The sequence below is a fragment of the Panicum virgatum genome, chromosome 6K (genome assembly GCF_016808335.1).
Source record: "Panicum virgatum strain AP13 chromosome 6K, P.virgatum_v5, whole genome shotgun sequence".
NCBI lineage: Eukaryota > Viridiplantae > Streptophyta > Magnoliopsida > Poales > Poaceae > Panicum > Panicum virgatum.
The window spans coordinates 297,521-324,217 of NC_053141.1; the positions used below are offsets into that span (position 1 = coordinate 297,521).

Below are 26,697 nucleotides of genomic sequence, written 5' to 3' on the forward strand. Positions count from 1 at the left end.
ATCAACAGGGAGAACATCAACCAACAGCATCATCAGCTGCAGCCTTTGTTAGAGTTAATCTTGATTAGTTTAATGTCTTAGTGTGTTGAGTATGTGTATGTGTCAGTGTTCGGTCATGCAACCGAGTCGTGGTGCACACCTAGTCGAGTTGTGGCTGGACGTGTCTGTGTTAACATACACTACTACACAAAGTCGCAACAGGAGCGCCCCCCCCCCACCCCAAACACTACAGGAGCGGCTCCATATTGGAGGCGTTCCTGTTGTTCTCAGGGCGGCCCCACGAGGTCCACCGCATCTCACAAACCGCCCCCGCTAACAGCAGGAGCAGTTGGTGATACAGCAGGAGCGGTGGATATCACCAACCGCTCCTGCTGTAAGGCTCACACCAGGAGCAGTGAACTACTCAAACCGCTCCTGCTATTTTGTTTACAGGAGCGCAGGAGCTGTTTTTGATGTGCACCGCTTCTGGTGTGTCTCGTCCCATATGATATCACACACCGCTCTTACTGTACAGAGGTAGCAGAAACGGGGTACGAAATCCACCGTTGCTGCTACTCGTTTTTTGGCGCGTAGTTCAAAATATTCACTGTCTCCATATCAAGGTTTAAAATCTCCGGCTATAGCTGCCGCTATAGCCGGAGATAGCTGCTGGAGAGCAGCACCACTAGGAGAGCTCAAATTTGACGCTAACGTTTGTGAGGCGCTAAAAGCCGGAGAAATCTGGAGATTACCACTAAATGGGCTGACATTTTGCGGCCGCTAAAGGAAGCCCATGGGCTCAAAATGAAGCGCGTGGTCTCCAAATTCTAAATCGCTTGGCGGGATGGGCAGCCCAAAAAGAACCCCCCGTGACTCCTTCCCGTAACCCTAGCCTCATTCCTCTCCTATCTGACTCACGCAAAATGACGGCGGCGACTGGTGCTTGAAGCCAGCGGCGGCGATCGGAAATGGAGGAGAGAAGAAGAAGCGTGCCCGGTGCCTGCACTCCTCTTCACCACGAACTGCCTTCTGCGAGCTTGGGACGGTGCGAGCTCTCCAAGCCTGTGACCTTCTGCGAGCCTGCGACAGTGCGGCCTCTCCAAGCTAGCAGGGGCGGCGGCGACCGGCAATTCCACTAGGGCAAGGTTGGGCGTCAGTGATTCCTCCTCTCTCCCCTAAGAGCAGCAGCGACGAATAGTGACTGCACCACCCGTCCAGCACTCCAGTCTCCAGCCCACACCATGTCTCAGTCTGGGCATGATGGAGAAACAGGCATGTTCTATTCATTCTTCTCCTCCCCTCAACCGATTGGTATGCCCCTAATGTAGATTTTTAATTTTGTTTGATCTTGTGCAAGTGCAATCAGTAATCAGTGATTGAAATTGAGATAGTAAATGCCCTGTTCTTGTAAAATCACTGCAGCACGTTAGCTTCACCTTTGTGTACCTCTGGATTTGTAATTTTGTATGCATAGGTTCTAAAATCAGTCATATGCTGGATATGTTCTGAAACGTTTTGTATGCATAGGTAACCCATCCAGTGCTGCCTCTGCCCCAGTGCCGGTAGAAAAAACATCAGAGGTTGTTATCAACTCAGATGACCCTGCATGGGCTCATTGTGTTTGCGAAGATCCAACCAAGAAGCATTGGCTTAAGTGCAAGTACTGTGATAAGCTTTGCAAAGCTAGTATTACAAGAATTAAATATCATCTTGCTGGCATTAAAGGATTCAATGTGACAAAGTGTGCAAAATGCCCCCCTCTAGTGCAGAAAGAGATGTTTGATTTGCTTACAAAGAAGACAGATGAAAAGGATCAGAAAGCCAAGGAAAAGCAAAGGGAAAGAGGTGAAATTGACATAGATAACTCAGATGACAGCTGTGGTGAAGAAGATTTGGATAATTGTAATGCAGTTCTTCTACATAAACCCACAAAAGGATCTAGTTCCTCTAAATCTGTGGCAGGTGGTGGCACTATGGAGAAATACTACAAGCCTCCTTCTATAGAAGAGTCAGTTATGATAATGCAGAAAGGAAGTAAACTCAGCAACAAGGTTCAAACAACATTGACTGGTTTCTGAAGTTGTTGCGGCCGTGTCAGAAAAGCCAACAGCTAGTTCAGAGTACAGAGTGATCGGAAGAACCGATGCCTCTGCACCGGAAGTTCCGATAACTGCGCAGAAAGCTACCAACAGCTACAAACGGCTAGTTCGATTTGGAGGCCTATATATATGCGCTCCCCGGCCATTTGAAGATTGCTGGAGTTGCTGGACATCCCACACACACCCAAGAACATCTCCAAACCATCCAAGAGCATAAAGATCAAATCTTTAGTACTTAGCACAAGCTATGTGAGTGTTAGTGCAAGGTTAGCTCTTGAGTGAGTAATCAAGTAAGGTTTAGATCCTTGTGCTGTGGTTTTAGAGTGAACCAAACTTGTATCTCGGTGCGCCGGCATCCTTGGAGCCTTGGTGGCTCGCCGGCAAGTCAACGACCCTCCGGCTTGGTGTGGAGCGGCGTCGATGATATTGTGCGGGGGACGGAGACCCCTCCTTCGTGGGCAATCTTCCTTAGTGAAAATCGGGATCAAGGTGACCGGGATTGTGTTTACAGAAGAGACTTGATTGCCGGGAAGCGATACTTTTTGTGAGTGCTTCAACAACGTGGACGTAGGGGCGTCTTTGTGGCAAACCGAACCACGGGATATATCCTCGTGTCGAGAGTTCGCTTTCTCTCATCCCTCTCCTTTAGCTTCCACATTTTATATTGCAACTTATGTGTCTTTACTTTCTTAGTGTAATATCTTGTTAAAATTGGCTATAGGTTGCAAAACTCTTTTGGGATGAGAGTTTCACACTAAGGTGAACTGTAGTTGCACATCTATATAGCTTGTTTTAGTTTAAGTTTTGTGCAAACTAGTTGGAGCTATAGGTTAAGGTTTTTAGAGTGTTTAATTCATCCCCTCCTCCACTTAGGCTAGAGCACCCGATCGTTTTCGGGTGCTGGAATTTTTACGGCTTAGCCCCTACGCATCCCTCCCTCTTTGTTCCCAACTGCCCCTTTGTTCTTGGCACGCCTGGTCATCTTCTCCGCATGTCGCGCGCGGCCGGCCGGCCTCTAGTTTGTGCACTGCCGCCGGCCGGCCTTCAGGTCTTAGTTCTCCGGCTGCCCATGCATGAGTTAAACCTTGAGCCTAGCTTATGAGTAAAGATGTCTCACCAGTCCAGGAAGGAAACAGAGTACTGAGAGGCAGGGAAGATCCCAACGTGACTAGAGAATAGAGATGATCATCCTGGATGGTAGTAGGCAAAAATCCTTAATCGTGGATGGCGTTTTGAATGGCGGCGCAGCGGGCAACGTTCGTTGTAGGAGTAGGACGACGATACGAATGGGATTGGCGCCGCTGCGCAGTGGAGGAGAGGGTGATACGAATGGTGGCGCAGCGGCCGGCATTCCCAACGACAGTGCGGACTGCGGACAATCTGTGAGAACGCTGCCGGCGGCTAGAGCGAGGCAGTGCCGCTGCGTCGCCAAAACAAACAAACAGCGCAAGGGTATTTGCCCAAGAGTTTTTTTCCCCAAATCGCTGCTAACGTCGGGAAGATGCAGAGGGATCTATGTGAAAAAGGGCAAGCGCCGATGGATGGTAATCCTGCGGACAGGAGGATTTGTTTTCACGATTGCACAGCAGCCGTAATTGCATACAAGTCGAACCCAGTTAGTTGGGCTTTTAGGATAAGCTAGTGGCACGAGAAACCCATCACGCTGCAGCACATTCGTAGCGCCGCCCAGCCTAAAGGCCAATTAACTGCTCATAACGGACAATTAATCATCCTTGATTTGAGGGTAGGGATAGAAAATTGACTTGCTCGTGAGCTGGCTTGGGCTCAAAGCGGCTTAGCTCAACTTGGAGTGGCTCATGAGCTAAAGTGAGACTAAGACGAGCCTAATTTTTTGGCTCTTCAAAGTAGTGAGCCCAGCCAAGCCAGTTCGTGAGCCTTTCATTGGCTCGGTACAAGCTATGCTAATAACTGAACCCCTAGTTATGTATGTTTCTGTTAGGATATCTCATCATTGTATATTTTATATTTAGTAAGGGTTATTTTTTTATTTGAAAATGTAAAGACTTATAATCTAAAAATAAATAGCCTAAATATATGAGCAACGTGGAGCCGGCTCGCGAGCTAGCAACGAGCCATTCCAAACCCACTGGTTGAGCCTGTAGGACCGAGACGTGCGGCTAGAGGGGGGTGAATAGGAGCACTTGAAAACTCAAACTCAATCCCCCAGCGCAGTGCAAACTGAAACGACACCCACAACAAAGCTAGACACCGTTCACCAACAAGTGCTTGGTACCGTCCACTGAACAGATACGTACCAAACACAAAGCGGAAGCACTCACTCAAACCCTAAAGACAACGGACACAAACAAACCAACTACGAAAGGACTGCAGAAATCAGCCGGACAGGCCTGCAAAGAAAAAAGAAAAAACCAGGTCTAAACACCTCCAAATATTCTGAAATTTTTATGGGAGCTTTATGATTCACAGGAGAAGAGCTCCACAAAATTTCAGCTTATTTCGAGCATGTTTGACCCCTGAACTAATCACCGGACGTTATAGACTGACAGACCAACCTCCAAAGAAAAATACGAAAACCAGGTCAAAACATCTCCAAATATTCTGAAATTTTTATGGGAGCTTTATGATTCACAGAACAAGAGTTCCACAACATTTCAGCTCATTTGGAGCATGTTTGCCCGCTGAACTAATCACCGGACCGAACACCGGACGTTATAAAACATCCTGTACTCACAGACAGAAAAACAGCCCTCCGACTCACCGAAAACTCGATCGAAACCGGTTCAAATCTCAACGAAACTTCAAGAAAATTTGTATGGATGATTCTAAGGACCTCCCCTAGCAAATCCCAAAAGATCCACTTGAAAAGATCAAGGGTTGCACGGGAATTGCAGATCTCGTGAGGTAGATGAGTTGAACCCGAAAAACCGAGAATCGTCAAGAACGGCCCTTGCTCGTGGTTGGATGATTCTAGCACGAGGCTAGTGAGATACACCACGTCCTAGCAAGGCAAAACACCGGCAAAAGAAAGATCCAAACCTTGGACAAACCGAAACACCTCAAAATCCAAGGATTTGGACCAAAACCACAAGAACGGGGAAGGGAAAGGGGCAGGACGAAAATTGCTGCTCACTCCATGGGAATCACAAGAAAGGAAACTTAGATTACATCACGAAATCAAGTCTTACAAGATCCCTAGAGCCTACCTCCCATCATCCTCCCACTAATGACAAGATTTGACTAAACTAGGTACTCATCTCCTAGATAATCTCCTCTCTTTTCTCTCTTTAGCTCTTGGCTGCTAGGGTTAGGAAACCTAGGGTTTGTAGCTGGCCAAGAGAGTCTCCAAGGAGTCTTTTCAAGTCTATTTATACCCTAGGCCCTAATTGACACAGTTTACACTAAGACCCCTATCTTACAAATGCCCGGAGGGGCCAACATGTAAACGATACAATCGGACGACTACGATGATGTCTTGATCATCTTCGGTTTCTCCGCCTCGCTTGGATGTGCGCCATGTAGCTAGTAGTCCGGAAACTTTCCCCGGTTTTGAAGTCAAAAACCGGGAAACTTTATTTTGCGGGCTTTCTGGGCCGAGTTTGGCCCAATCTTCTATCTTGACGAGTTTTGACCCACTCGCCAAGTCTTGGTAGCTTGGGTGGCGGTTTTGAGCCGAAGCCGCCAAATCCTCCCTCGCACGCCTTCGCGCCACGCACTCGGGTTGGAGCACCACGGTGGCACCCGGCTTCTCTAGTCCATCGGAGTCGCCTTGCAGTCCATCGGAGGGCTTACACCGCCGTTGCCGAACCGCCTCTCCGTGTACCGAGCTCCCATGGCCGATCGGCACCGAGCATTGCCTCCGGTCCATTGGAGGACTTGTGTCTCAGTCCATCGAGGACTTCTTCTACCTCCAGTCCATCGGAGGGCTTGTATACCGTTGACAATCACTCATCACACCAGGAGAGCAATGAGGCCGGTCCATTGGCTCTCAATCTCCCCCTTGATGAGTGCATTGTCAACACCTTCAACCTGTAACTTGAAATAGAACAAAGACAAGAGAAAAGCGTAAAACCGAAAAAGAAGAAAAACAAATGCTCAAGCTGCCCAAAACCAAGCAAAGGCAAAACCAAGGCAACTTGAAGCAAAAAGAAAGCAAAGCATCGGCTCCTCAAGACAGAGGCAAAAGGCTCAATGCGCCGATGCAAAGAGCATGCTAAAAGCAATGCAAAGCTCTCCCTGAAATGCATCCTCACAAATGCAGAATGGGTGCAAAACTCCCCCTCAACTAAATCTCTCCCAAGTTCTCCCCCTTGTCCATATCCAAATCTCTCCCCCTTGTTGACAATGGACACATCAAGGGTTCGTTGAACTTGACTCCCCCTGAACTAGACAACTCCCCCTCAAAATATGCCATGATATGCAAGGAGTGCAACTGAAAGAGCTCAGAAGGGATGAAAAGCTAGGAATCACAAGTTCTAGCATACAGAGCAAGTGAGGGCAAGGAAGCATGCATCAAGCTCAAATAGTCACTCTCATAGTAATAAGGAGCAAGCATGGTTTTCAGGATTGTATAAAAGAAAGCCTCACCACTTAGCCTAGCCAACTAGCATGACAAACATGAACTGCAAAGGCTAGCAAGTACCTACACAAGTTAGTTTTCCAAAACAAGGATTATAAGCAAACTTGAATTCTTATGCAAACAGGCTTGATTTTTCAATTAAGGCTGCCAGGGGTTATTGCTTGTCAAGTCACTTTTGATGACACGTTTTAGATCAAGCAACCCGCCTAGATCTTTCTATCACAAGCCTGCCAGGGGTTAGTAGCTTGCCTGGTCACTCTTATTGACACATTTTAGGTCAAGCACCCCTCTTGGATCTTTCAATTTAGCTCAAACCACATGGTTTTCTTTTGATACCAATTTTTGAATCATTTTACATTTAGCACAATATTACCATGTAAAGCAATAAGTTCAAGTTGCATATTTGATTCCATAGCAAAGGACATAGCATACTAGGCAGGTACAAGATAGCATAAGCAAATTCAGTCTACACATGCTAGTAGCCAAAACAAGTGGTGATCATGGTTTGAGATTTTCAGGAAATAAAAGGACTTAGCTCACAATTAGTATTCAACAGACTTAAGAGAGCTTAGCCAACCATGATCAAGCGAGCAACTGTACAAACTAGCACAAGCAAGTACTAACTCAACATACCAAAAGAGCTCTAGTGCTAGTGAAGTGAAAATGCATATGTACATGAATGCAAAGCATGATATGATACAAAAATGCAGAAAAGCCATCGAAGAAGCCAAGACCAAAGTCTTCCCAAAGGAAGACAAGAACCATATCACATATCACACAAGCTGCTGCGAGAGGAGTAGAGAGGTAGAAGAAGAAGATGACAGGTGGGTCCCGCATGATATAGGGAGAGTGCACTAAGAGACAGCAGGGGCATTGTGTCATTGCCACGTTGGCATGCTCTGGTGGCGTGCCACGCCAGAAAAATGGATACGGTGGCATGCCACATCAGCAAAAAAGCAAATAATTAGGAAAATTTCTCTCTCCAATGGCAAATATGTAAAGACGGCCGAATAAGAATGGCAAAAAAATTAAATATGCCCGTTTCCGTTCGCAACCACGGCCCACGGCTCCCCGTTCGTTCGCGGCCACGGGCTCCCCGTCCGTTTGTGCCCGTCGGGTTTTTGGTTGCGAGTGGCTACCGCAGCTACGGCTTCAAGCGTTTACTAGCAAAATACCCGTGCTTTGCTATGGGTATAATCTCGCTATTGTATATGGTGTGCATTTCTCGTATTTAATGATGTAACTATGCGTCTAACATGATAACGGGTGCACGTGCCGCATTAAGCGGTGTATTGACATGATTTTTCCAATATGTTAATTCAATTTGTTTTTCTATTTTTTATGTACCATGACTACTACGTAAGTTTTACAATGTTCTCGGTTGTGTTGGAAAGATCTATTCATATACAGAACATCGAAAACAAAGTCTCTATGCAATCTAGATGTCTATTTTCCTATGATCTCATACTACATTCCTACCGTTTGGACCTAACTTGCCAATAAATCCAAATTAATTTGGATTCAAATTAGACTTGTAACATCAATTTAGGAGTGAATGAACTGAAAACTACGGTAGAAAAAGCCTTAATCTTTATTTTAGGTATCTATTATATTATTACTCTTAGGTAAATATTTTAAAAGTTTTGTTATTGAGGACCGAAAGAGCGACCTAGAGGGGGGTGAATAGGTCGACACATAAAACCTACGACCCAAAAACCCTCTCTTCTCACACCGTGCAAGATCACATAGCAACGTGGTGCTATTGACCCTAGGACACGTCGAGGAAAGCTTAGCGGAAGCACTCGAATCAACACCCAAAAGATCGGATGCAAAACGAGCAAAACAGCCTCTAAAAACTACTCACCGGACGTTATCACCAGACGTTTTCTTTTACACTCACCGGACGTTTTCTTTTGTACTCGCCGGACGTTATAGACAGACAGACCAACCTCCAAAGAAAAATACAAAAACCAGGTCAAAACACCTCTAAATATTCTGAAATTTTTATGGGATCTTTATGATTCATAGGACAAGAGCTCCACAAAATTTCAGCTCATTTGGAGCATGTTTGAGCCCTGAACTAAACACCGAACACACCACCGGACGTTATAGACAGGGAAAAACAGCAGCGCAAAACTTGAGTTCCCGAAGCCAAAACTTGACCGAACCTTCACCAATCTTCACGAATTTTGCACACACTATCCTAACTCCATTCCGAAACTATTCCCAAAAGATCTATTGAAAAAGATCAAGGGATTAGTGGGAATCTTAGATCTCGTGAAGAGGGAACCTTTGGGCAAGAAAAGGGGGAAACCCAAGAACAACTTGCTCGTGGCAATCCTTCAGGATTGAGATATTATAAGACATAATTTTCACATCCTTGCAAGTCTAAAAACACCGGCAATAGAAAGCCCTTGATCTTGATCAAAGCCAAACACACAAAAGATCAAGAATCAAGGCCAAAACCAAAGAAAAAAGGGAAGGGAGAGGAGCTGCACACAAGGACTCAAGTTGCTGCCCGAAAATCCATCTTATTTCACTCCATAACCAGATCGAAGGTCGGATTACAAGAAGGGATCACGTCCCCAAGCTTCCTCCCACTTCCTACCCTCTTTTTGTGGCCCTAGATGACTCTAGAACACTTGGAATTTGATGCTCTTGCTTGGTGACGAAAATGGCTGCTTAAACCTAAGCCTAAGCAAACCCTAAACCAGCCAAGAGAGGTGCTAATGACCAGCACCTTTCTTATTTACTCTACAGACTCATAACCCTAGCAGTTTTCACTTAACCTCTTATATTACAGACGCTTACACGAGAAAGGCCCGTAGGGGCTAGAAAAGACGCCGGGAAACTCGGATGAACGAACACGATGGAGTCCAAGGCGTCTTCGGTTTCTCCGCCTCGTCCGGATGGCCTCCACGTGTCCAGTACACTACCAGAAAAAGGCTCATTTGTCCCTGGCTATTTGTACCGGTCATACTTTAGGCCGGTACTAAACTTACCCCAATGCCATTTTAATACCGGGTCCAAATTTGAAAGCCCTCAGAGCCAATTTAGTACTGGACCAAGCCACCGTCCGGTACTACATCTCGCATTTTAGTACCGATCGGTGTTACCGGCTGGTACTAAAATGGCGCGTCCATTTAGTACCGGCCGGTACTAAAATGGATTGACGCCAGAGTGGACTTGGCATGATAAAAGCCCTGCCGAGTGGACTGGCAGGTGGCTTGGGTTGAGGCCTAAGTTAGGCTTGGCCCACGAGTGCGACCGTGGGTACGGAACGGTGTCGTGAGCCATAAAGTCACCACCTTTGGAGGCCCAACAAGCGTTTCCCGGTTCGAGCGTCAAAACCGAGGCCCAAGACCGTCTCCTGGTTCCATAGTCAAAACCAGGGGCAGGTTGCCGGTTTCGCCAAAACCGGAGTTATCCAAAAGGGGTGAGCTACCACTGCTAGAAAATCTAACATTTGTACCGGTCAGCAACCCCCGTTTAGTACCGGGCGGCTGACCGGTACCGCTTGGTCGGTACTAAATGGCGTGCCATTTAGTACCGATCAAAACGCCATGTACTAAAGTGATCGTTTAGTACCAGTCCGTGTTGCCGACCGGTACTAAATGGTTTTGCACCCAAAAATTAAAGGAAAAAAGGGATGAGCGGCTAGGAGGCCCCGCACATGTGCATCGTCGCAAGTCACAAGTCACGCGAATATGCGCGTGCGGGGTCCGTGGGAATCGAACTCACGACCTCCAGCCTCGCGTGAAAAACAAAGAATATCCACTCAAGTGCCCAAAAGCCAAAGAAAGGCCGAAACAGGGGCACAAGTAGTGAACAAAGCAAAGCCAAAAGATGGCATCCTAAGACAAGGGAAACTGCTCAACGCAGCCGATCAACAAAGCATGGCCCCTCAAGAAAGAGGCAAGGCTCAACACAGCCATGCTAGAAGCAAATGGCCAGCTCCTCCAGAAAGAGGCAAAGGCTCGACACAGCTGGCCAAAAGTGCATGCTAAAACTCCAAACTCCCCCTGCATTATAGCCCATCTCACAATGCAACTCTCCCCCTGGGGTGGTGCTCCCCCTAGGATAATGCAGCTCTCCCCCTGAACTCACTCCCCCTTTGTCCAAGGTATCTCCCCCTTGACCAAGGTTGGTGAAATCTCTCCCCCTTGTTGACAATGCACACATCAAGGACCACTCTCCCAAAATATGAAGTGCAAATGCCACAAGTGTATGAAAATGAGCTCATTCAGGGATGAAAAGCAATTAGACACAAATTCTAGCATACAAAGCATGTGAGGGCTACGGGGCAAGCAACAAGCTCAAATGAACATATCTCACACAGTTCAAGAGCAAAGCATATGATTCAGGTTTGGTTAGAAAAGAAAGCATCACCACTAGCTTAGCCAACTAACAAGGTAAACATGAATAGCAAAGGCTAGCAAGCATCTACACAAATGAGCTCTCCAATACAAGAATCCCAAAGCATACTTGAATTCTTATGCAAAACAAGCTTGATTTTTCAATTAAGGCTGCCAGGGGTTATTGCTTGTCTGGTTACTTTTACCAACACGTTTTAGATCAAGCAACTCCTCCAAGAACCAAACAAGTCAGCCACAGAAGCAGGAGAATAAATGCCAAAAGAAAAAAAGATGTTCCACATGAGCTTAGCCACTTGACATTAAAAAAAAATGATGAATAGACTCCTCTCAACTATAGCACTCCTGCCAGCAGTGGCCACATGCCCACGCCTGCGGCGGCGCCTCGGACAGCTGCCCCGCCGCCCTTGCCAACACCCTCTGCTCCATCCTCCTGGGCCTCCTCCTCATCGGTGTCGATGGGCAGACTACTGCCGGAGTCCCATGGGGCCACCTGTGACAAATTCTTCTGAGTTGGTTTAGTTTGGCATATTTAGTAGATGTAAATTGTAGGTTCTTTGGATTTTTTTAGAAGTTATACAATTCATATGTTGCTGCAGGCTCCGCAGGCGCCGCACAGCCTGCTAGCTTCCTGCGGCAAGGCAAGGCCCAGTAGAGGGAAGCGGCCTGTTGACGCCTTTTAGGGCCGACACACGATCGAGCTAGGTCGTGCGGCGCGAGGAGGAGCTACTTGCAGCGTCTCCTGCGTGGAGCGGGCAGACCAGTTTTCTGGATCGGTCAGACCGGTCGCCGTACAGAACAACGATGATCCGACGAACGCTCACTCGGGAGGGACTCCGTCAGGGCAAGCGCGTGTAGGGTTGCCCTAGGCTCGGCAGGTCAGCTAGGGCATCCTCAAACGCCTTGGAGATGAGAGAAGAACAGCATGTCGAGGTTGGAAAAGTAGGGAGGAAGAAAGGTAAAAATGATAAAGATAAATGTATTTGATTGGTTCGATTGGATTGTATCTCAATCAGCCGTGATCCTTTATATTTATAGGGTGGGTGGACTTATCCCGTAAGAAATCCCTTATTACAGATCTAAATCTACAAAAAAACCTTAATTGACTCGGACTCCTCCTAGACCGGTCAGACCGGTCGGTCCCCTGCTGGGCAGGCTACAGCACCAGACCGGTCAGACCGCCTAGTCAGACCGGTCAGACCGCCTGGTCAGACAGGTCAGACCGGTTGATGCCAATTTTGGCTGTCAACATATACCTCCTTGTTTTTTTGGTAAAGCTTGCTTGCCAAAAAATATTTTTCTGAGCCAAAATTGTCTAAGGACCATGATTAGCAATGCATCAGCTATATATTATCTTTAAACATGCTAAAATAGCCGAAATAAGAGAACTAGAAAATGTAACAATTTCTAGCTTAAGATCAGAAAACTATTTCAGCTTTATGTTCCTTAGCATGTTCAATAACAAAAATCTTGAGACGGTCAATGCGGCCAATTATACAAATCATAGCTCCTTGGTAAAGCATAAAACTGATAGTCATAATATGGCAGCTAAGGATTTTGACCAAACCATGGATTAAACACACCTGAATATGCAGTCCATGGTACGTGCATCGACGGGATAAATGATGAAGACCAATACGATGACCGTTGATGCTTTTTTGATCTTGGTGGTGAAAAATTCTTTCTTCGTTTACCTTCCAATTGATTGCTTTCTTTTTGTTCAGACATCTTGTATTTATCCACAAGCTCCTCAAAGGTCGGCTTGGTCCTATTTTTTGCACCACCAGATTTTCTAGGTTCAGACCAACCGGTCTGACGAACTGGTCAGACCGGTCCTGTCAGAACCGATATGGTTGCTCTTATCTTGCCCCCCCCGGCCGAACTTGAAAATTATTCGACTACATTGTTTGAATCATGATCACCATTAGGGACAGTTTTACTAATTGAGCTATCCGATTGCTCTTCAACAACCGGTTTTTCTTTATCGAGTGTCAAATCTAAATTTTTTTTTAATCGTCCATCTTTTTTGATACGATAAACTTGCTTGATCACCTTGTATTTGTTTTTCTGCATAGACCGATCTTTTTCATTAAATTGGTCATTAATGGTAGGTGATGTTTTACTAGTTGCCGGCTCCCTATAGATAATATAATCTGAACACAAATATCTAGGAAGAGACGGCATACATGAATTATAATACCATGACGGATAAAAACAAGGCATGCTGTAATAAGATCCGCATGGCATAGATATAGGTGACCTATGTGACGACAACGGCATTGAATTAGAAAAATTATTCTGTTGCCGATTCCGATCATTAAATTGCTGTCTTGGAGTAGATCTTGAATGTTTTGGATGTTTTAGCCGACTAGCATCATTATTTTGTTTTTTGAATTTAGCCGGAAGATCTCCAAGAAAGGGCTTCGACTTTTCCTTTTGATGCTTGTGACGGCCTTTGGATTCAATGGTTTTCCAAACACCAATCTCAGGATTTTTGGGCATAACCATCTTAGGTTTTGATTTATTTTGCAAAAAACTAGATGAGCCGGTTAGACTGGCCGTGGAACCGATCAGACCGGTTGCAATGCAATTAGCATCTTTGCCTTTGTTTTGTTGGCCCCCCGAGCGTTGAGGTACTAGATTTAGTCTATGCGCTCTTGCTAGGGGATTTTGGTTCAACAATTTCGGCTTGGGACAGCCGAATTGTATCTTGACAAGCAACATCAGGCAAATTTTTGCAAGGATTATTAGCCAGCTTTTCAATAGCCGACTTTTGAATAAAAGGAATTGGATCTACACTCTTCTTTTTATTAATCAGCTCATCCACAAAAGTAAGCAAACCACTTATAAAAGTAGCTGTGGACTTACTATGCCTTGGTAGATCGTACATCCTCAACTCGTCGATGATAGATATCTTCATCATGATGACTCCTTGTTCCGTTACCCGATAATAGTGAGAATGCAAATTTATGTGGATAACCTTACGCAGGTCTTCAGGAAATCCTTCAAGTACCATCATATCGCTGGAGTTTAATAGATCGGCCATGACAGCCATATTTTCTTCCCCAGCGGAGTCGCCAATTTGTGTTGATGCCTTTATGGGCCAACACATCACGCTAGGTCGCACGGCGCGAGGAGGATCTCCTTGCAGCGCTTCCTGCGTGGAGCGGTCAAACCGGTTATCTGGACCGGTCAGACCGGTCGCCGTGTAGAACGACGATGATCCGACGAACGCTCACCCGGGAGGGACCCTGTCGGGGCAAGCGCGCGTAGGGTTTCCCTAGGCTCGGCAGGCCAGCTAGGGTGTCCTCAAACGCCATGGAGACGAGAGAAGAATAGCATGTCGATATTGGAAAAGTAGGGAGGAAGAAGGGTAAAAAAGATAAAGATAAATGTATTTGATTGGTTTGATTGAGTTGTATCTCAATCGACCGTGACCCTTTATATTTATAGGGTGGGGTGGACTTATCCCGCAAGGAATCTCTTATTACAGATCTAAATCTACAAAGAAACCTTAATTGACTTGGACTCCTCCTAGACCGGTCAGACCGGTCGGTCCCTGCCGGGCAGGCTACGGCACCAGACCGGTCAGACCGCTTGGTTAGACCGGTCAGAACGATTGATGTCAATTTTGGCTATCAACACGGTCAGACCGCAAGTTTATCGAGTTGCCATTTTACACCACATATTAAACATTCACCGATAAGCTAAGGAGCAATCATTTCCCTATCTCGCATGGTGCCAAAAGATCACAAAGGAGTCTCTGGTAAAACACATGCAAACTTAGAGATTAAACTTCACATACAGACTTGCATTGGTATAACATCAAGGACCAGATGACACATCCACACAGTGATACAAATTAAAGACTGTACTTAAAACAGCTGGATACACGACAAGCTTAATTTTTTGACGAACCTACAGAACACACGATAAACTTTTTTTTTAAGGGAGACCCCCGCTGTGAGAAAAAATTTATTAAACTAAAAAAACACAGAGAATGAATACTTACCGTTGTGGTTCAAAGCCCATCTAAGCTAAAAAGCAAGAAGAGAAGAAGCTGTACAGCAGAGGAGCTACAAAGAACAGGGGGAAGGCTGTGAAACTGAATACAGCATGAAAGTAGAGACCATAAGATAGATGCTTCCTAGGCCACAGCATGAAATAGCTCCTTCAGTTTTGTTGACGAGCAGGACAGAAGCCTTTCTTCAGTTTTGACCATTTCGAAGAAAGCACGACAAGTAGGATGAAGTATTGGCAGATGTGACTCATTCCATATCCTTCCTCTTCCTGCAATAAATAAATACTGTGACGAATTAAAAACGAACTAGATGGATGATGTTCAAATTAAACTTCTTGCTTCTATACTGTGACCAAGAGAAGGCTTAGCAATGCAAAGGCAGCGTTTCGTGAAGTAAATTGTTTACTTAGGAAAGAATTGCATAGAAAAACCAGACAACATTGAAGGTTAAATGGTAGTATACTTTTGAGGTCTAACTGCTAGTAATTTCCAATCGCATATAAAAGAAGGCATATTGTGACGGAACCGCCAAGTTAAACCTACTTAATCAAGCGTAATGGCCATTATTTAAACACATCAGGTGCATTAGCTTAAAGGTTTAACTTAACAGACTGTTTTCAACCCACGGTCCGATCGAAATAACACCACGGCGAGCACCCCCATCGCCGGAATCTGTAACGACCCAGCTTGGGAGAATAGCTAAGTGAACCACACCTGCTAATCACGACTGTCCGTGCGTTAAGTGCCAACAGCACAACCCATCCGTGGGCTGCTTTGTTACAATCACCCACCCAAAAGGACTCGATGTCCTTGTCAAGACATCGAACCAGCTTACCTATACGCGACAAAGGACCAGGATCTCCACTCTTGGCCATGACTATCCAAGCGTTTAGAGCCAACAGTGCATCCCAGATGCCCGCGCACTGACCCGCCACGCGCTCGTGTACATGCTGGGCCTACCATGGTGGCGCTTCAGTTCTCGGCTACGAGAGAACTGAATCAAAGGCCTCACCTTGCAGAACAACCTAAATCAGAAAGATTTGACCCCTGTAGATTTTTCTAAAAATTATTTACTATAGGCCACAGAGCAGCGATCTTATCGCTAAAATCTTGCAGTTCTGATGAAGATGTCTCGCCCCACCCGTATTCTTAGATGAATTCCTTGAGACATGAGTGGTGCATAAGGAGGTAAGATGGACTGTGTAGATGAGTCGGAATAAATTACGGTGCATAACCAGTCCGTTAAAGTACCTTGCGGACCCCGACACCATGGACCGCCGATGCTGATTTTGTGGCAACAGTAAAACCTTGATATCTTTGCCATCCGAACATGAAATCGAGCTAGGCTTTTTTTCACGACTGTAGAATCAAAGACCTCACCCTATAGAATAACTTGAAACGTAAAGATTTGACCCCTATAGATTTTTCTAAAAATTATTTACTATAGGCCACAGAGCAGCGCTCGTATCGCTAAAATCTTGTAGTTCTGATGAAGATGTCTCGGCCCACCCGTATTCTTAGATGAGTTACTTGCGGCATGAGTGGTACATAGGGAGGCAAGGTGGACTGTGTAGATGAGTCAAAATCAATTATGATGCATAACCAGTCCGTTAAGGTACCTTGCGGACCTTGACAGCATGGACCGTCGAAGTTGATTTTGTGGCAACAGTAAAACCTTAATATCTTTGCCACCCGGACACGGAATCGAGCTAGGCTTTTTTTCATGGCTGCAGAATCACAGGCCTCACCCTGCAAAACAAACTGAATCCAAAAGACTTTACCCCTGTAATTTTTTCTAAAAATCAGTTACTATAGCCCAGAGAGCAGCACTCGTATCTCTAAAATCTTGTATTCTGACAAAGATGTCTCGGCCCACCCGTATTCTTAGATGAGTTCCTTGTGGCATGAGTGGTGCATAGGGAAGTAGGGTGGACTGTGTAGATGAGTCCTAATCAATTACAGTGCATAAGTAGCCCGTTACGGTACCTTGCAGACCCCGACACTTTGGACCGTAGATGCTGATTTTGTGGCGACTGTAAAACCTTGATATCTTTGTCATCTTAACACGGAATCAAGCTAGTTTTTTTTTCATGATTGCAGAATCAAAGGCCTCACCCTGCAGAACAACCTGAATCGGAAAGATTTGACTCCTGCAATTTTTTTCGAAAAATCATTTACTATAGGCCACAGAGCAGCGCTCGTATCACTAAAATCATGCAGTTGTGACAAAGATCTGGGCTCACCCGTATTCTTAAATGAGTTCCTTGAGACATGAGTAGTGCATAGGGAGGTAAACTGGACTGTAGATTAGAAATCAATTACGGTGCATAACCAGTCCATTAAGGTACCTTGTGGACTCTGACACCGTGGACCGCCGATGCTGATTTTGTGGTGAGAGTAAAACCTTTATATCTTTGCCATCCGAACACGAAATGGAGCTAGACTTTTTTTCATGGTTGCAGAATCAAAAACCTCACCCTGCAAAACAATCTGAATCAAAAAGATTTGACCCCTGTAGATTTTTCTAAAAATCATTTACTATAGGCCACAGAGCAGCACTCGTATCGCTAAAATCATGCAGTTCTGATGAAAATGTCTCGGCCCACCCATATTTTTAGATGAGTTACTTGCAGCATGAGTGGTGCATAGGGAGGTAAGGTGGACTGTGTAGATGTATTGGAATCAATTATGGTGCATAACCCATCCGTTAAGTTACCTTGCGGACCCCGACACTGTGGACCGCCGATGCTGATTTTGTGGAGACAGTAAAATCTTGACATCTTTGCCATCAGGACACGGAATCGAGCTAGGTTTCTTTCGCGGCTACAAAATCAAAGGCCTCACCCTGCAGACCAACTTGAATCAGAAAGGTTTGACCCCTTTAGATTTTTCTAATAATTAGTTACTATAGGCCACAGAGCAGCGCTCGTATCGATAAAATCTTGCAGTTTCGGTGAAGATGTCTCGGCCCACCCGTGTTCTTAGAAGAGTTCCTTGTGGCATGAGTGGCGCATAAGGAGGTAAGGTGGACTGTGTACATGAGTTAGAATCAATTACGGTGCATAACTAGTCCGTTAAGATACCTTGCGGACCTCGACACCGTGGATCGTCGATGCTGATTTTGTGGCGACAGTAAAACCTCAATATCTTTATCATTCGGACACGGAATCGAGCTAGGATTTTTTTCACAGCTGCATAATCAAAGGCGTCACCCTGCAGAGCAACTTGAATTGGAAAGGTTTGACCCGTTTAGATTTTTCTAATAATTAGTTACGATAGGCCACAGAGCAGCGCTTGTATCGCTAAAATCTTACAGTTTTGTTGAAGATGTCTCGGCCCTCCCGTATTCTTATGAGCTACTTGCGGCATGAGTGGTGCATAAGGAGGTAAAGTGGACTATGTAGATGAGTCGGAATCAATTATGGTGCATAACTAGTTCGTTAAGGTACCTTTGCGGACCCTGACACTGTGGACCGTCGATGCTGATTTTATGGCGACAGTAAAACCTTAATATCTCTACCACCCGGACACGGAATCGAGCTAGGATTTTTTTCACGGCTGCAGAATCAAAGCCTCACCTTGCAGAATGAATCCTAAAGATTTGACCCCTGAAGATTTTTCTAAAAATCATTTACTATAGGCCACAGAGCAGCGCTCGTATCGCTAAAATCTTACAGTTCTGACGAAGATGTCTCGGCCCACCCGTATTCTTAGATGAGTTCCTTTTGGTACGAGTGGTGCATAGGAAGGTAAGGTGGACTGTGTAGATGTGTCAAAATCAATTACGTTCTATAACCAGTCCGTTAAGGTACCTTGCGGACCCCGACACCGTGGACCGCCGATGCTGATTTTGTGGCGACAGTAAAACCATGATATCTTTGCCATCTGAACACGGAATCGAGCTAAGATTTTTTCTTGACTATAGATAGAAGGCCTCACCCTGCAGAACAACCTGAATCAGAAAGATTTGACCCTTGTAGATTTTTCTAAAAATCATTTACTATAGGCCAAAGAGCAGCGCTCGTATCGCTAAATCTTGCAGTTCCGATGAAGATGTCTCGACCCACCCGTATACTTAGATGAGTTCCTTGTGGCATGAGTGGTGCATAGGGAGGTTAGATGGACTGTGTACCTAAGTTAGAATTAATTACGGTGCATAACAAGTCCGTTAAGGTACCTTGCGGACCCCAATGCCATGGACCGTCAATGCTGATTTTGTGTCGCCAGTAAAACCTTGGTATCTTTGTCATCCGGACACAGAATCGAGCTAGGCTTTTTTTTCACAGCTGCAAAATCAAAGGCCTCACCCTGCAGAACAACCTGAATCGGAAAGATTTGACCCCTGTAGATTTTTCTAATAGTTAGTTACTATAGGCCACAGAGCAGCGCTCGTGTCGCTAAAATCTTGCAGTTCTAATGAAGATGTCTCGGCCCACCCGTATTCTTAGATGAGTTACTTGCAACAAGAGTGGTGCATAGGGAGGTAAAGTGGATTGTGTAGATGAGTTAGAATTAATTATGCTGCATAACCAATTCATTAAGGTACCTTGCGAACCCCGACACTGTGGACCGCCGATGCTGATTTTGTGGCGACAGTAAAACCTTGATATCTTAGCCATCCGAACACAAAATCGAGCTAGGCTTTTTTTCACGGCTGTAGAATCAAAGACCTCACTTTGCATAACAACTTGAATTGGAAAGATTTGACCGCTGTAGATTTTTCTAAAAATCATTTACTGTAGGCCACAGAGCAGTGCTCGTATCATTAAAATCTTGCAGTTTTGATGAAAATGTCTCGGCCCACCCATATTATTAGATGAGTTCCTTGTGGCGTGAGTGGTTCATAGGGAGGTAAGGTGGACTGTCTAGATGAGTCGGAATCAATTACAGTGCATAACCAGTCTGTTAAGGTATCTTGCGGACCCCGACACCGTGGACCGCTGATATTGATTTTGTGGCGATAGTAAAACCCTGATATCTTTGCCATCCAGACATGGAGTCGAGCTATGTTTTTTTCACAGCTGCAGAATCAAAGGCATCACCCTGTATAACAACTTGAATTGGAAAGATTTGACCGCTATAGATTTTTCTAAAAATTAGTTACTATAGGCCACAGAGCAGCGCTCATATTGCTAAAATCTTGCAGTTCTAATGAAGATGTCTCGGCCCACCCGTATTCTTAGATGAGGTCCTTGTGACATGAGTGGTGCATAGGGAGCTAAGGTGGACTATGTAGATGAGTAAGAATCAATTACGGAGCATAACCAGTCTGTTAAGGTACCTTGCGGACCCCGACACCGTGGACCGGCGATGCTGATTTTGTGGCGATAGTAAAACCATGATATCTTTGCCATCAGGATACAAAATAGAGCTATGCTTTTTTTCACGGCTGCAGAATCAAAGGCCTCACCCTGCAGAACAACCTGAATTGGAAAGATTTAACCCCTGTAGATTTTTCTAAAAATCATTTACTATAGGCCAAAGAGCAGCACTCATATCGCTCAAATCTTGCAGTTCCAATGAAGATGTCTCGGCCCACCCGCATTCTTAGAAGATTTCCTTGTGGCATGAGTGGTGCATAGGGGGGTAAGGTGGACTGTGTACATGGGTTAGAATCAATTACGGTGCTTAACCAGTCCGTTAAGGTACCTTGCGGATCTCGACACCGTGGACCGCCAATGCTGGTTAAAATCTCGATATCTTTGTCATTCGGACACGGTATCGAGCTAGGATTTTTTTCACAGCTGCAGAATCAACGGTCTGACCCTGCAGAACAACCTGAATTGGAAAGATTTGACCCTTGTAGATTTTTCTAATAATTAGTTACTATAGGTCACAGAGCAGCGCTTGTATCACTAAAATCTTGCAGTTCTGATGAAGATGTCTCGGCCCACCCGTATTCTTAGATGAGTTCCTTGTGGCACGAGGGGTGCATAGGGTAATAAGGTGGACTGTGTAGATGAGTCGGAATCAATTACGGTGCATAACCAGTCCGTTACAGTAACTTGCGGACCCTGACACCGTGGATCGCCGATGCTGATTTTGTGGCTAAGTAAAACCTTGATATCTTTGCCATCCGAACACGAAATCGAGCTAGGCTTTTTTTCGCGACTGCAAAATCAAAGATCTCACCTAGCAGAACAACTTGAATCGGAAAGATTTGAACCCTGTAGATTTTCCTAAAAAGCATTTACTATAGGCCACAGACCAGCGCTCGTATCGTTAAAATCTTGTAGTTCTGATGAAGATGTCTCGGCCCACCCATATTCTTAGATGAGTTTCTTGCGGCATGAGTGGTGTATAGGGAAGTAAGGTGGACTGTGTAGATGAATCGGAATCAATTACAATGCATAACCACTCCGTTAAGGTACTTTGCGGACCCCGACACCGAGGACCGTCGATGCGGATTTTGTGGCGACAGAAAAACTTTGGTATCTCTGCCATCCAGACACGGAATCGAGCTAGATTTTTTTTTCACGGCTACAGAATCAAAGACATCACCCTGCAGAACAACTTGAATCGGAAAGATTTGACCCTTGTAGATTTTTCTAAAATTTAGTTACTATAGGCCACAGAGCAGCGCTCGTATCGCTAAAATCTTGCAGTTCTAATGAAGGTCTCTCGGCCCACCCGTATTCTTAGATGAGTTCCTTGCGGCATGAGTGGTGCATAGGGAGGTAAGGTGGACTGTGTAGGTGAGCCAAAATAAATTACGGTGCATAACCAATCCATTAAGGTACCTTGCAGACCCCGACACTATGGACCGCCGATGCTGATTTTTTGGCGATAGTAAAACCTTAATATCTTTGCCATCTAGACATGGAATCCAGCTAGGCTTTTTTTCATGGCTGTAGAATCAAAGGCCTCACCCTGCAGAACAACCTGAATTGAAAAAGATTTTACTCCAGTAGATTTTTCTAAAATCATTTCATCTGCTAATATTGCATCTGGAATGTGTTGTTTTATTTTCCTTTCATGCATTTTGGCCATCTGTTGAGATACATTTTTCTCGAAAGCATCTGTTGAGATACATGCTTTTTTTGTGAATGCTGTTGAGATACATGGGTAAATGTTTGCATTTGTGAACCTTGTTTGGAATTGTGATTACAGGATTATGGCGTTGATTTTGATGATGTGAATGGCCCCTGTAAAGCATTCCGATGCATGTGCGGAAGCAGATACTGTCGTGATCTGCGGAGTCTAGGTGTGTAGCCAATTTTAGTGCTTAAAGAAGAAATTTCCTTTTGCTCCGAATGTGGAATTATGTATGTATGATGGTTGTTTTTTGGCAGGGAGGATGGATAGAGCGGCTGGGCGACTGTAGATAGATGGGGACGACTGATTATATTTTGTATGCAAGCCTGAGGATGATGGGTTCAGCAACATTAGCTACCTGTTTATGTTTATTAGCATGTGTACTCCGTAGTAGTGTGAAGAAAGAACCCTCCCAACTTATACCATGCGCATGAATTTAACCTGGCATGATGCTAAGGTTTCAATGCTTATACCACTTTGTTATTGATATTTGGAGGTTAGAAAATTTTGTTTAGTTACAAAACACATCAATACCAACGAACCTACGCTTTCCTACACAAAACTTCTCCTCAACATAACCTCGAGATGCATGTTTGCCGAAAAGCTAATCCATCTTATACATGGATTGCAACAGTGACTTTCGCACGCATATGTTACTTCAGTAGTCTTGAGGTTACTGTCTAATAAAAGTGTAATAAGCAGCAAAGAAAACATGTTAGCTAAGCATTGGTATTACTATAAACACTTCAATGTTAAATTGTATCAGTAAAATCCTGCAGCCATTGCAAACGCTGAACGATTGGTGCGCCGTTGGCGTGCAGACTCTAGTTTACATGACTAGGGAGCATACCATGTATTGTTATATGAACATGCAACATACTGCCTAATTCTCTAGTTGCACTTCCCCGCTTCGTACTGACCCAGCACCAACGTATATACAGAGTCTTGTCTCTCTTAAAACCTAACTGCGCATCTCGTTTGCTTGTACCTGAAAGCACACTGCTTATGCTTTACATTTGTCAAACAAGGCACTTCAACTACACGTAGGAGCTTTGCTGGAATTCATCATGTTCCTCCATTTATCTTTTAGGTCCACCTAGAAGATACAACCGGTCATTGGACACAGAAATGTTAACAAACAAAAATCCTCAATTTTATCTCTAAAACTCACCGATGTTCTCCCACTGAAACAGTCAGAATTACTACTCAAAATATGCTTCCAGTGACCTTGGCCATACCTTCGCAAAAACAAAAATAAGAAAGAGGTGAGCATTTTATAGTTAAATAGCTGAACTTTAGAAGGAAATTTAAACATGAATTCTATCAGCAAGAAAGATAGCATACTCATGAACTCCCTTTGTTAATGCTTCTACTTCTGAAGAACTCCACTTTCTTGCCTGCCGTCGTGTCTTCTTTTCTCCAGCTACTTGCTGTACATCACAGTCATCTCGAGCATGCTAGATGTAATGTTTGATTGCTTTGTCTCCATGGTTCTTGCCATCATCTCTTTTGCTAATTTGGTTCACATCGTATGTTTTTGAGCATGGCTTCTGCTTGCTTCTTTGTTTCAGTCTGCATCTCAGGTCCGCTCTGGACATTTTGCTGCTGGTTTCGCTGATGGTTCTATTAGGATATTTGATGTTCGCACACCTGATAGGTAAGCATTTTAGTATTCAGATCCTCTGGCCTTCAGCCATTTGATTCATACTATGGATATGTTCCATGTGTCCTATCCAATATCCTGCTTCATCTTTCTTTTCCGCCAACTTATTTTTTACTATGAATATTCTTATTCTATATTGTAGGATTGTCTATATGGCCAGGCCGCATGCCCCAAGAACAGAAAAGGTTGTTGGCATAGGCTTTCAGCCTGGTTTTGATCCATATAAGGTAAATAGTACCTATCTTCATTTGTATGCTATGCGCCTTTTGTTTTGATTTGATGAAGCATGTCAAACCATTTTATGGCAGGCTTTACAATGCCTTCTTATATTGATGATCATTTATGTTATCACAGATTGTAAGTGCATCCCAAGCTGGGGACATTCAATTTCTTGATGTAAGAAGGGCAGCAGAACCATGCCTGACTATCGAGGCGCACAGGGGTTCACTTACAGCATTAGCTATTCATCGGCATGCCCCTGTTGTCGCGAGTGGTTCAGCCAAGCAGATGATTAAAGTGTTCAGTCTTGAAGGAGAACAGTTGACTATAATTCGCTACCAGCCATCGTATTTGGGCCAAAGAATTGGCAGTGTGAATTGCCTTTCTTTCCACCCATATAAATCACTCTTGGCCGCTGGTGCTGGTGATAATGCTCTTGTCTCTATCTACGCCGAGGAAAATTACAAGTAAGACGAGGCCTACATCTGTAATGAACATAGCACCATTTATGTCATTTCGAGTGATTTTAGTGATCGAATGACAACGCAATCAATGGGACTAATGGTTTTGTTAAGTGAACATTTCTAGATCCTAGGGATGAAGTAGAAAGGCCATGCAAAGCAAAACATGAAGAAAAAACTCAAAGAAACGCTGAATTGGATGAGTTCTGCAGAAAACAAAGGCACCGGAAGAACTGATGCCCAAGCATCGGTGCATCCGATGGTTGTCGGAAGATCCGATGCCCTGGTATTTGGTGCAAGACTGACCGCCTCTGGAGATCAAGTGAACAGCAAGTAAAGCACCGGTTGAACCGACGGCTTCAAGATAGGCATCGGTGCATTCAGTGTACCATGTTCCAGAGACGATGTCAAGCGAGCAGAAGCGAAGTCTTCAGCACCAGTTGAACCGGTGGTGCGTCGGAGCATACCATCGGAGCAATGACGTCAGCAGAAGAGAAGGGTACAACAGCTAGTCCAGTTGCCGTGTGTGACCAGTTGAACCGACGTCCATAGCATCGGTTCATCCGATGGTCTCTGGAGACGCTGCAACTGTGTCAGGAAGCCAACGGCTACTTCAGTTGCTGTGAGTGACCGGAAGTTCCGATGCTTCTTCACCGGAAGTTCCGATGGCTAAACAGAATTCTGCCAACGGCTACAAACGGCTAGTTCGACTTGGGGGCCTATATATATGAGCTCCCCCGGCCATTTGAAGTTTGCTAGAGACCTGAGACACATCATACACAATGAAGAACATTTCCAAGCCATCCAAGAGCTTAGTGATCATATTCTTTAGTCCTTAGCACATCTTGAAAGTGTTGTGCAAAGGTTAGCTCTTAGTGAGTGAGATTGCAAGGCCTTGTGCCTTTGTGCTGTGGTTCTTGAGTGAACCAAAGTTGTATCTTGGTGCGCTGGCCTCCTTGGAGCCTTGGTGGCTCACCGGCAAGTCTACGACCCTCCGACTTGGTGTGGAGCGGCGTCGACGACATTGTGCGGGGGACAGAGACCCCTCCTTCGTGGGCAATCTCCCCTAGTGAAGGTCGGGATCAAGGTGACTATGATTGTGTTCACGGAAAAGACTTGATTGCCGGGAAGCGATACTCTTAGTGAGTGTTTCAACAACGTGGACGTAGGGGCGTCTTTGTGGCAAACCGAACCACGGGATAAATCCTCATATCGAGAGTTCGATTCCTTTCATCCCTCTCTTTTAGCTTTCGCATTTCATATTGCAACTTGTGTGCTTTTACTTTCTTAGTATAGTATCTTGCTAGGATTGGCTATAGGTTGCAAAACTCTTGTGGGATGAGGGTTTGACACTAAGGAAAACCATAGTTACACATTTAGATAGCTTGCTTTAGTTTAAGTTTTGTGCAAACTAGTTAGAGCCATAGGTTAAGGTTTTAATAGTGCCTAATTCACCCCCTCCCCCTCTTAGGCTAGAGCACCCGATCGCTATCAATTGGTATCAGAAGCGGGACTCACTTCTCTCACAAAGAAAGCCAATTCTATTGGCAAATTTGTGTTTACCGGCTCACTAGATTGGTTGGCTTCACCGCCTAGTGAGTTAGCTCTTAGGGGGAAGGGATGAATCCTTTTAGACCCGCTCCACGGTTTGACGGCACGGGCTTCCAACGATGGAAGGTTTTGATGCAAGCCCATCTCCAAGCGACGGGGCTAAATGTTTGGAGAGTAGTGAGTGAAGAGGTAAAAAATAATGGTCAACAAGAGAAGTAATATGATGTCACCGCTAAATGCATAATATTATCTTCTCTTAGTGATAATATGTTCAATCATGTTCATTCTTGTGAAAATGCTCAAAAGCTATGGAAGACTATCATTGAGAACCATGAGGGCACGGAGGATATTGCCAATAAAAAATATCATGTTCTCATTGATAAGCTTAATAGTTTTAAGCAACTTGATGATGAGAATGCCGAATCTATGTACTCACGCTTGAACACTCTTGTGAATGAGATTAATTCCTTAGGTGTGAAGCAAATTGAAGATTTGGAACTCATTCGCAAGATCCTTCACTCACTCCAAAGGCCAGACTATGATTTGGTGACCACAATTCTATATGAGAAAGATCTCAACACAATGACACCAAATCAAGTCCTCAACAAGGTGATCGCCCATGAGCTACGCAATGAAATCAAGGCAAAAGCACCATCCTCTTCACCAACGCGTAGCACACTTGCATGCAAACAACTCAAGAAGTTGACGAAGATGACCATTAAAGGTAGCTCAAGTGAT

General features: G+C 44.9%; 1 protein-coding gene across 1 annotated transcript; it reads left to right on the top strand.

Annotated features, from left to right (window-relative positions):
- The first annotated feature begins 1,754 nt into the window (after positions 1 to 1,754).
- LOC120639281 (regulatory-associated protein of TOR 1-like) lies at positions 1,755 to 24,424 on the top strand. The gene is made up of 4 exons (XM_039915253.1): positions 1,755 to 2,013; positions 23,608 to 23,722; positions 23,871 to 23,955; positions 24,083 to 24,424. The coding sequence occupies exons 1-4, from the start codon at positions 1,755 to 1,757 to the stop codon at positions 24,416 to 24,418; spliced, it is 795 nt and encodes a 264-aa protein (XP_039771187.1). The 3' UTR covers positions 24,419 to 24,424.
- The last annotated feature ends 2,273 nt before the right edge of the window (positions 24,425 to 26,697 follow it).

Bases quoted from the DNA above. Each gene is read 5' to 3' on its own strand.
- LOC120639281 (XM_039915253.1), top strand. From the start codon at position 1,755: ATGTTTGATTTGCTTACAAAGAAGACAGATGAAAAGGATCAGAAAGCC. The intron at 2,014-23,607 runs GTAAACTCAGCA...TATGTTTTTGAG, and splicing joins TATGATAATGCAGAAAGGAA to CATGGCTTCTGCTTGCTTCT. The intron at 23,723-23,870 runs GTAAGCATTTTA...TCTATATTGTAG, and splicing joins GATGTTCGCACACCTGATAG to GATTGTCTATATGGCCAGGC.